The sequence below is a fragment of the Neopsephotus bourkii genome, unplaced genomic scaffold, assembly GCF_033783945.1.
Source record: "Neopsephotus bourkii isolate Nb327-2 ecotype Australia unplaced genomic scaffold, CSIRO-AGI_Nbou_v1 NB_1493, whole genome shotgun sequence".
NCBI lineage: Eukaryota > Metazoa > Chordata > Aves > Psittaciformes > Psittacidae > Neopsephotus > Neopsephotus bourkii.
In genome coordinates, this window is record NW_026901969.1 from 2,418,677 (window position 1) to 2,430,923 (window position 12,247).

General features: G+C 34.9%; 1 protein-coding gene across 1 annotated transcript; it reads left to right on the plus strand.

Annotated features, from left to right (window-relative positions):
• Positions 1-546: 546 nt before the first annotated feature.
• Positions 547-10,446, plus strand: TSPAN19 (tetraspanin 19). The gene is given in 9 exon segments (XM_061369311.1): positions 547-570; positions 1,588-1,680; positions 1,791-1,863; positions 2,722-2,852; positions 4,114-4,188; positions 5,979-6,089; positions 7,628-7,771; positions 9,107-9,190; positions 10,381-10,446. Coding segments are annotated over 9 exon segments (801 nt in total).
• The last annotated feature ends 1,801 nt before the right edge of the window (positions 10,447-12,247 follow it).

The following is a 12,247-nucleotide window of genomic DNA, read 5'->3' on the forward strand; positions in this document are numbered from 1 at the left end:
ATAGTGTATTACTGACTCAAACCTGCTACAGAGCTAGTTGGAGAATCCTACAGCTTTCTTCATTCTACATTTCAGCAACAGAATATTCAGAATACAGGCATGAGGATCTTGACAGGGCAGTCAAAGCTTGCGCTTACTGAATCTTTTAATCAACAAATTTGATACATATGTAACATATGCTTTGCATGTAAAATAGGTTGTTAACGCAAGATATTTTTTGACCGCAGAAGTTTCGTCTCTGTTTTTCTGTTTTGCAAATAACAGAAGATGTAACTTCTTACTGTAATCAATCCATAGTAATTCTGACAGAAGACAAGAACAATTCCTTTCAAACAAATCCCTTTGCATTAGAAAATATTTTCTGAAGACTATGCCTGTGTTGGTTACATTCATGTGTCTGTGCATGCTTCTGTGCCTGCCTGCTTAACACATGAGAAGTGTAGGACAACTGCAGTTGGCTGCCATTGCAGTCAATCTTGTAACACTGCTGCTCTTGGACTCCTCTCGGCTTGTACCACAAAGCCAAGCAGACTAAAATCCTGGAGTATGTTTAGAGAAGAGGCAAGACAGGTGAAAGGGAACATGAGGCAGGTACGAGTTTCACTTTCTCTGCAAAAAGCTTCAGAGGCCCAGAAGATATGGTGCTATGATGATAATAATATCAATAATGATATATATGTATATAAAAAGAAATCCTGCATCAAAGAGTTTACAGTGCTAGGGGTCTTTCCCACTGAAATACTCAAACTATGCTCAAGATATGAATGCCCATGTGACTTCATTGTGGTCCTGTTGACATTTGCAAGCATTTGCAAGGATGATTCTTGGATGGTACTCAGGGTCTAATGCACACTTTACATGTATTTCAGGGCAGTTGCTGTGGGAAGGGTCTCTGCTTGCCCTTCCATTGATTTGCTGTTGATGATAGATGAAGTGCATTTCTGGTTCAATTTCATTTGAAAGGAATTAAAATTTTCACATCCTGTTGCATACCACAATTAAAATAACAGAGGAAAAAAGTAAGCAGAGTGACTAGGAGATCCACTTCAAAAGTGTAAAGGGTAGCACAGTTCGACAGCTCTTATGGCTTTGCTAGAACTGTGTGCTAAATCACACTGAAATAATTAGGCTGTATCTACTATTTTCAGCAAAACATTGAATTAGGTCACTTAAAAAAATGAGAGCTTATGTCTTTACTATGGTTATGTCTCTTCATTTCAGCTGGTATCTTTAATAATTAGTAAACTAAGTATATTGAAATATATAAACAAAAGTGTATTCCAGACTATGTAATTCTTGCCATCCTGCAATATAAATCTTGCCACATACATGCTGTCTCCAAATGTCTTTAGCAGTTCAGAAAAAAAGGCTAAAAAAGGAAATACTTATTGTACAGTGTAACATCAGAGGCAACTGAGACCAGACATCATCTTGATGCTTCTAGTGTTAATACTATTTTTCTGTTCAATGTATGAGGTGACTGTTTAAATTTACAAAACATTAGCTGAAGAAAATAAATCCCATTGTAATTAATAAGCTTAGTTATATCTGTTTCATATTGAAATAAATATATAATTATATTTTCAGCTGTGATTCAAAACTGAAAATGGAAGAATTAAAATAAAAGATAAAATAATTATTCAGAAGTACTACTTAAATATCTTCAAAGGAATTTTCTTGGTAAAAATTCTGTTTTTTTTTTCTTATTTATAAGGTTCAATTTTTTTTAATGTTTTTAATTAAAACAATAACGCTTTTTCTTCTTCTTTTTTTTTTTTTTCTTTCTCCAGGCTCTGGGTCGTATGCTTTTGACATTTGGCCTGTGGCTTTTATTTGACAGAAACAATTTATTCAGTGTGTTATGTGAGTATAAATAGAATTTTTCTTTTGTTTCAAATGATTGTAGGATAAATTAACATAAACAGTGACAGAATAAGTTTTTTTCACAAGGTGGCAGTATTGGATTGAAATGCATACGTTTTTTTTCCTCTTGACATTAGATCTTTTAGTTGGATATTTGGGTGGAATAAACACAGGTTGGAGCTTGGGTTTCTCCATATAGATATTCCTTTTTTGCAGAGTGTCTTAGCAAATCATTTCACAAAGAAGTAAGGTTTGGGTCCCATAACTACAGCTGGGATGTTCGATGAGCTGTCTGCCTTGGGGTACGCCAAGGAACATCAGTTCCCAACTGATAATATAGGAACCATCCAACATAGTAATTCTGGTACGAAGCATTTGAGACAGAAGTAATGAAACCTTCTGCTACTTTCCATATCTAACCAAAAATGATTAGAACGGAATGGGGAAAGTGGCTCGTCACAAAGATGGAGTTTAGCACTGAATCTGAGTCTGGATTTAATGAGAACTATATGTCTGCATAGTATTTGTACATGTGCTACTAATTTTTTGCCAAATGGAAAGAAATATCTGCAAACTTGTAATTGTTCTCTGATTTCATTGTGAGCGGTTCACATTGTTTAGTTGAATATGTTCTTGTTTACATGTTACATGCTCTTACCATTGCCTGCATTTATGGAAATATATTTTTTTTCTTTCTCTGACTCTTCATAGTGTAAATAATAATAATATCCTTTCACCATTTTGCTATTTCCACCCTTTCAGTAACAACATTGCAAAGATTTTATTGTTTTTCTGGAATAAGTTTTGTAAGTGAAGTCTCAAAAAGAAAAGTTACAGTATGAATGTACTGTGTTACAGTTTCTTCAGGCAAGAACCAACTAGTGGCATTTATTTCCTACATATTACTTGGAATTGGATCTGTTATTACTTTTACATCAGTCATGGGATTACTTGGAAGTGTTGTGGAAGTCAAATGTCTACTAGTTATGGTACGTGTAGATCAGACTCCAACTTTCTTGTAAAATGAAGGGGAGTTTTGCAGGCATGAAAACTGTAATACTGTCTTGATAATGTGATTTCCACATACAGTGCTTAACAAATCTGCAGATACAAAGATATTTCAAATAAGGTCCTAGCTCAAATGAAATCTGAACAAAACTGAATATCCTTCCATATCACTGTATGATTTTTTTCAATGTCAGAGCACTTGCAGTTTGAAATAGCAAAGGTTTTAACCGCTGTATTTTTTAAGTTAGAGGTCTTAAAATTAGTACTGAAATTATGCAGACTTTCTCTCAGTATGTGCTCATGTGCTTAATATATGCTGAAGAAATAAAGAAAAACCTGCCCCAAAATATTGCAGGTTGACGACACAGGTAGCTACATTATGGCTGCAGTATCAAAATGGAGAGTATGATTGGAAAGCTATTACCCATGTAGGCCTACCTGCACACTACATATTTATATATAATTCTGCTTTTTAAGAGAAGAAGATCTTGACTTCTGAAAAATTACATGGTAATTATGCATTCTTATGGTCACTTTGATTGTATTTTTGTCTGTTGTTTATTGTTACCCTTTTTGAGCAGTCTGGTTTAGACTATGTGAAGGCTAAAGCAGAAAACTGTTCTACTGATTCATTTATTAAGCGCTACAAATATCAGTTGGCACAGCTGTGAGAGGAGCCCTGATGGTATAACAAGGACTCTTGTGCCTTCTTCTGTCCTGCTACTGCCCCGTTTCCCTCAATTTATTAATTGATGAAAGAGAAAGAACTGTCTCATTTCCAATTTCAATGGAAGTATCTAGTGTCACAGCATCTCACTGAAAATTAATGCAATGAATTATTTTGTTTTGTTTGGGCATCTTATAGCTCAAAAAAGTCCTTAACTAGGCATGTGACTTAAGTACTATGGTAATTCAGAGAAGAAATAATGAAATGAGTTTTCTTCAGTGGAGCACAGCTGCTTAAGGACAGCTTTTGCTCCCCACTTGCAAGTTATGGCTTTGTCTTTAAGCCCAAATCAGTGAGTTGTGCTTTGCCTGAAGCCTGTCTCTTGGACTATGTCACTTTCTGATGGTTTCCAGGAAAAAAAATGTTTCTTACTTTTGTTCAAATGACTGTAAATAATAGTCATGAAGTCATGAGTCATCCATGAGCTCCTGGGACTTTTTACTGAAATACTCACTTGTTCAATATTATGTTTATCCATAACTTAGTTTTTTTGTTTGTTTGTTTTTCTTCCCCAGTATATGAGTTTTCAAATCCTAGTGTTTGTTACCCATATGGCAATACTGTTGCTTATATTTGCAAAGAAAGAAGAGGTATGTAAATAAACTACATGAAACTGCTGATAATTTCAAAATGGTTTCGTGCGGTTAATTAAAAAAAATTCGAATAGTTCTCACTCTATGCTGTATCAGTGTTTGAACTTGACTATTCTGTATGTCGACCAGGTATAGAAGAAGATGTGGAAAACTTAATTTGAGGAATTCATCATGGTTCAATAATTGTAAATGGGTGGGCATGGAAACATATTACCAGTTTATCCTCTGCAACAAAACATACTCTCTTGCTCAGGAATGTGGAATCAACAGTGTAAGGGACAGCTTTATTCTTCTTTGAGGGATGACCCACAAAGTCCCTCTTTCCTGGACATCAGCACAAGTAAAAGAAAGCATTAGATGCTAACCTGTATCTCCTAGCAAGTGATAACTGTAGTCTGCTTTGCAATTGGTAGTAGGAGTCATTGGTGTCATGGGATGAGAAGTATACTAATGAATTTTAGGCCTGTATTTATTTCGATAGAGCTCTAGTATAAGGAGTATGTACCTTTGCTTTTAACAACAGGAAGCAAACGTAAATACCAACATGGATGGTAATAGTATCTGTACTGCTTTGAAGCTTTATTCAGACATTTTTCTACATATAGCAAGACTAATAGCTTAAGGAATCCTCACAGTATTATATGAAAGGCAATTGGTACAGAATCCATACTGATCTGGCTGCTTCCCTATTACATAATTCCAAAATCTATGGTTTGAGAAAACCTCCTGTGACACCAGTCTCATAAGGTTCATATCGTTCTCCAAATCCTGATGCTATTAAGTCAATACAACACAAATAAATAAGTTTTACTCCATCAGAGTGCATCTGTTTCATCAAGATTTTTTATTAAATGTTAATTTATAATGATGTCCTCCCTGGTTTATATGATAGTTTTACATGGTGAAGGATTTGAACTGTCAACAGTGTTGCATTCTGGAGTCAGCTATTTGTGCTAGGAAAACTGGTTGAAAGATTGCAGTTAAATTCATTGTATATCAGCTGTAATTGTACTTGATCTCAACCTTAATTAAGTGTTGTTGAAGTATAATAAATTATGGTAACATCATCATTCACTCAGCAAGCTTTTGAGTTATTCTTTTTTAGGATGACTGTAGCAAGGGGAATGAGTTAGAGAAGCCACATTTTTTCTTGTTTTGTAATGATTCCTTCCAGTAGCCTAGGAGTTATTTTCTGCATGCATTCCCTGCTGCACCCTCTATGTCTGATTAGCTTGTCCACTTCAATTGTTGTTGAAGGGTTATTTTAATAGTGTCTGCAAAGACCCTAATCTATGGCCAATATGAACTGCTTACTTTCCTAGCTCAAAGCAATAACGTTTCCTAGCGCAAAGCAGTAACGTATGGTGCTCACACAAGTGTGTATCACACCAGGTATAGAATCAATTTTGATTTTCTGCTTATTACTGTATGGTGCTGTGCTTACTAAAAATAAGTATGACAGGTAGGATTTAGTATTTCAAGACAGATCAGGTGCATCTTGACTATGTTCTCTGTTTCTTCTGGCTCCATTTAGGCTAATCACCTTGTGTCTGACTGTGTTATTTTTGTGATTTGGATCACTTCATTTATCTTTCCCTTTTGCTTTCAACTTTCCTATTAGTGCAATGGCTATGACATGTTTCAGATCCTATTTGTCAAATTGATTACAATGTTGCTGTTTGCAAGTAACCCTTGAAGAAACCTGAGTATCAATGAAAGATCAAAGGTTGTACTATCCATCCACACTCAATATGCGTCTCTCAAATTCTATAAATATTTATAAACAGGTCCACAATCAATGGAATAACAGAATTGATGAAGTTATTTCTGAATATGGGAACAAGAGTCTGGCCGAGCAGGAACCTGTGTGGAACATTCTGAATGCTGTGCAGCATAATGTAAGGAAAAATCCAATAAATTATCACCACCAAAAATACAGCCAAAATGTGTATACCAACAAGAACTTACTTTAAAAAAACAACTCCTTTAGTGAAGGATGAATTTTTCAAGATAGGCTGCTAATATGTGGGTAGGCAGATTCTTTGCTGTTATGTGAGTTATTATGGATGAAATTAGGACTTTGAAGGATTTGTGAATTTATGTAGGGGCAGACAGCTTTGGTCACTGAAGTTTATTGCAGCTGAAAAGAACAATGTGTTTTCTAATATCTTCAGCAACTCTAGGTATCATAAAACACTTGGTCTGCTTAGGCATCAGGACTGACCTGAACCATGAACAGATATACTATGATGTCAAACCAGAGCTCCTACTGCAGAGCATTTGAATAGGTACTGCACTGAGACTCTCTCAGAAGTAATACTTAAAGCCTCAAATGAGTTTATGTATCAATACTGTCAGCACACATTCTTAATTATTAATCATAATAATTTTTGTGGCCTGGCAACATGTAATTTGTTTCCTATTTCAGAAAAGTCCTTTAAAGCACTTGTTTAGGATCAATTATTTTGAAAGTTGTTGGCAATGTTTTCATCCAGTGGGATGTGGCCTGCCATCCACCCTGCAAATTAATTCTGCATCACGAGCTTTTAATTATAAACACTGCAGTTTAGCAATTAAATATGGTTTAATATATTTCTATAGAACAGGTGTGAATATCTTGACATGACTTCTTGCAGAGGTGAATTACACAGTTCTTGACAAATGTTGAAGATAATTTATGATTCCAGATAACACACAAAGCATGTATGTCTAGACTCAAGAATACAAATGTAATGTATGTTCTTTGAAAATACAGTCTTCTCTCATTGCATTCATGATTTCTCTAGTGATTAATGGTGACTCCACTATGTCAGTGGTGAAGCTAAACTATGTGCTGGGATAATCTGAGCTAAAATATGACAGACTTTCCATCCCATAAAACAAATATTTCTGAAGTTTTATCCTGATTCAGAATGAAAAACTGCTGGAATTTCCTACATGAGAAGAATTCCATTCTCCACACTGTTTGGTGATTTGGTTTTATTTTGTGTGACAGGGATTGAAATAGGTTCTTGGGAAGAGCTAATTGATAATTCATTTGAACAGGGCATAATATCTTTTGATAAGAGCAGAGTGTTTTTGCAAATACAACATTAGAAGTAGCAAACAAATAACTAAAAGTTTTGAAAATCTGGTCCTTATTTAACTTTTCTCAACCAGAGTAAACCAGAGTGTATATGATTTTATTTTTATTTATTAAAATATGTGTTATTAAAATGTCTCCACATTTATCACATTGATTATGAAACAACAATAATTATTTTTATTTCCTATAATGTATAATTTTCTGTTTTCATTTTGTTATATTTCACAGTGAGCATATACTTACCTAGCTAATTTAATCAACTAATAGCTAACACTCATTGGGGTAGAAATTCCTCTGTGTGACAGACTTTATAGGTGTTGTAGTTAACAAATTACAGTATTTCTATTCTAGATGGAATGCTGTGGAAGATACAATGTTACACAGTGGGAAAAGAATAAAAACAAGGAAAACAGTACTCAGATCCCATGTTCATGCACAAAATCCAGCCTGAAGAAATGGTTTTGTGATGTCCCAAGGGGTTCAACATACCGCATGGTAAGAAATAAAATACCTGTCTTGATGAATGTAAATTTTACTACTAAAATGGACTTTGAAAACTGAAAACAAAACAAAACAAAACAAAACAACAAAACCAATTGAAAAACCCCACCAAAACTCAAAACATGTTTTCTACCAAGACTTGCCTTACAAATGCCAAAGCATCGATAACATTCATTTTTTTGTCTTTGGTCACTCTGAAGACTTATTTTTTACTTGTTAGGTGTCAGTCATGTAGTCAGTTCTAGATTAAGGATGCTTCAAGAAAACAGCTGTTATGCCTGATCGGTATTACACTGGGACATATAGTAGCACTTTATGAAGCAGGAAACATCTTGGCATTCAGAAATCCATGCTGTGGAAATCAGTGACGACAATGGGAAATCGCCGTATATAAAAATACGAAATACATTTTCTACTTGTAATTACTATTAATTACTTACAGAGTGTCATCAATGTCTCCACCTGTTTGTACTCTGTTTCCAGAGCATCTATCTCCAATACTTTACAGGACAAAAGGAATGAGCAAGGGATTGAAAAATGAGATGTGTTTCCCAAGACAGTTCATGTTAGCATTTACATTTCTTTATATAAAGGGACCAGTGATACATATTACTTTCTTCAATATACCCTCACGTGTTAATAGGACCATCCAATGAGAACACAAATTCAATTGGCACAGGTTTTTTCTTGACAATGTAAGACAGTAAGTAATAGAAAGGATGTTATCAAATGACATCTGATATTGTCTTCTTTTGCTCATCAGTCTTGAGTTGTTCTCTTTCTACAAACCCTTGTAATTATTAAAGATCACTTCAATGTATGGAAATCATCTGTTTATTTATAGTTATTTTAAACTATATAAGAATTTATAATTCAGTTTAAAAACCAATACAATAGGCATAGACTGTGATCTGAAAAACATGCACACGCGTTTCAGGATGCATAATGCATGAGAATCTGTGAAGACTTGAAAATATTCTTTCATGCATTTACTTGTAAGGAAAACTCTCAGTTATGCTCACACAAAAACAAATTCCATTTTGATTAATTCACAAGCTTTGTAACATTTCCATATCAGATTTCCATAAATATCAGATATACTTAAGTATTATCTGTTCAGTTCAGATAATTTAAAAAATGCTATAGCTGACTCTAGGTAGTACACATTACTGATCTGTTTACTTTCTGGCAAGTAAATATTAGAACGTGTCATAACATGTAGAAAGTCCTATTCTATATATTTTTAAAGTATGCTGTTATAAAGATGCAATATGTATTGCAAAGTTGAAATTATTTTTTCTTGAAATCTGTTCATCTGTACTTGCTTAGGGATGTGAAGAACATTTGAACACATGGTTTGAAAACAATGCTTTGATCTTAACTGCAATTACTGTCAGCCTGCTAATTACACAGGTAAGAGTACTTTTAAGCAAAAAACCCACAAAATATTGATATTCTGCTGGGGGTAAAAGTCAATTCATTGCCATTTGGCTTTGCCACGGTCTCCAAAATTTTTTAAAGCTTTCTATCAATTTTAAATAGGAGTAAGATCAAGCACTGCTTACCAACAAACTCTCATATATTCAAGCACCACCACAGATGTTGGTATCCAAAGCTTGTTGAATGAAATGCTTGACCTGACTTGCGAAAGCAAATGGCATTGCAAGGACAGGAAGCAGTTACAGAGAATCTAAAATCTGTGGAGCAAAAGGCCTCTTTTGTCCTGTAGCTGTACAGAACCTAGTCCATGAATATGTTAAATCAAATTACAAAATCATGAAAATCCTTCCTCCCACACATATCTGTGAGAAAATTTTATTGGGTGAAAAGGAATAAATCAATATAAAACCAAAATCATATTAATAATGGCAATAACTGATCTTTCACTCCACAGACACCCTGATGTTTGAGTACAATCGAGCAGGCAGAAAGATTTTTGATAATATCTAGAATTGTGAGGTTGAAAATGAGTTTAGTTCATTTTTACTCAGAGAATTAAAAGTATGCCCTATTTTAAGTCTTCCATATGTAGAACCTTCCCCCAGAAGTATGTAATAAAAACATTACAGCTATTGGATGGGCCAGTTCAGTAATAAAAACATTTTTTATTCATGTACTAGCCACTAGTACAAGCAAATACTGCACTCATGTACTAGCAAAGTCCATGAGTGTCTCATGATCTTCTTCGGTGTACTATCATCGACACCTTAATGGTTAGATGGGAAGGAACTGTTATCACCATTCAAGAGGTTAAGAGCAAGAATCATAGAATCATTTAGGTTGGAAAAGATCTTTAAGATCATTGAGTCCAAACGTATTTGGATTCATAGAGCACTGAAAAACTTGATACATAACTGAATTATATGCCACTTAAAATAGATTTCAAGATACTTCTGTGGATGTGGCTTACTGGAGGTCACACAGCAAGCCTGTGCCACAGCAAAGAGTTCAGCTTGTATTTTCCGGCATGTCCTGGTCATTCTCCTTTATATCTGTCTGCACTGTCATTCATAGGAGCCAGGTTAGCAGTCATATTGACTCAGTCATGAGTGAGTATCAACACTTTCTTTGTTGTTTTTAATGCATCCTTTTCTCTTTCTCAGATATTTTTGATCACACTGACTGGTCTGCTATTTGGAAACATCAGAAAGAATATTATTTGGCCATGACCTCTTTTGAGCATTGCTGTGGTGCAAGAATTATCTGATCTATGCCTGCGACAGTCAATGAAATTGCTTCCCCTAAAATTTGGTTTGGGCTCTACATATTGTAATCATTAGGATATTAACATGTGGGGTTTAAAAGTTTGTTTATTGTTCATGACTATGGATATGGTGGTATGCTACAAAACTGTGTGTGTTAATGTCTGAAGTACTATGTCATTTATTAGTTGGTTTATAAAACTTCCTAAGAAGTTTAATAGTAGTTTCCCGAGTCTCTGGAACAACTTGTTCAGAGTGCTGTGAATAGTACTGTATGGTATACTGCATTTTGAAACACAAGGAACCCATTTTCAGGTTCAGTCAAGAAAAAATATTTACTAAACATTGCTTATATTTCTTTAGGCCTTTACCTTTCCTTCCAGACCTTCTCTGTTTTTTTCTTGTCTGCTGTGCAATTTAATTTTCAAAAAAATTCAGTCTTATTAGTACTGGACTCTTAGCAGCTCTTTTCTAACAAGTGTTGTACTAGACATCTTTTGTTCTTGCTGAATGTCCATTTGCATTCATTTAAATGGTTTCAGTGGTTTAGATGGACTAAGCTTGAAACCCTAAAACATTCTTTATCCTCTGAGCGGGGAGGCGATTTAAATGTTGTAATGAGATATGAGCAAGGTGTGGTATTACAAATAAAGGTGGTAGCATTTTTAATTATTTTTTGTCTAAGACTTCTTATTTCAGTGATCTATTTTCTGATGCCCATAAATTTGGTAACTTCTTTTTATTTAGTCTAATTTAGTCTATTTCATGTGCCTAACACATTCTGAATTTCTTATTTGGAGAACTAAAATTCAGAGGTGAATAGTGAGTTTGGAACAGAATCTGAATTCCTAACTTGTATTTTTTGTTCTGCCACCAGCAAAAATCTAAGAAACACAGTAATGAAGTCTCTCATCTTGCTCAAAGGTTTATCTGTGTTAAGAATGGCAGATACCTGTTACCTTGATGTCTGTAATGTTTTAAGAGATTTTAATCTTTTTATTGAAGCAATCCACTCTGAAAATACAATTCAAAGAAGATACTGAAGTCCACAGTGTCACGGTCATTGCAGCTGAGATCCTTGATCTTTACATTTCCAATCAGTTCCTCCTTGTGTGTTATCAGAAGCAGCAGATCTTCTCTAGCTTGATTCTTGATCACCTGCATTGAGTCACTTTGTCAACACTGCAGAAATGTCCTTGGTTGCTTGTGTGTGGTGGTGTAATTTTATCCCTACCACTCCCCTCCCTCCTCCTTTCAATCCTCTGGGCTGTTCCACTATCTCATGAGTTTCCAACAGGCCCTGTCCTTTATGTAATGAATTGGGTGGTAAAGCATGCTTTGACTGAGGGACACCTCTCAAAGTTCACAAACTCTCAAGTTTGTGATAACTGGAGAACTGTCAGGCTGTTGCTGAAAGATGGAATCTGAGCTGAAGTCATCCACTCCTTGACCCTCACCCATTGAGACATACTGAGACATTAGATGTGAATATTGCACTGATTCAACTGGAATTTTTAACAGGTATACTTTTATGTGTCTTTATGTATGGGTGTGTGTACATATTGTTATAGGAATTGTATTAAATTCTATTGACTCAATTTATAAGATCCACTTTAAAACTGCAAACTGCTGTTAACTGATATTTGCAAACCCTTAGATGAACACCATCGACCAAGTCTAAGACTAAGACTAGATCCAGCCACACGTGGACTCCATCTAGAGTTTAGAAAGCAAAGGTGTCCAAACTGAATCTCATGACTCAGTGGGA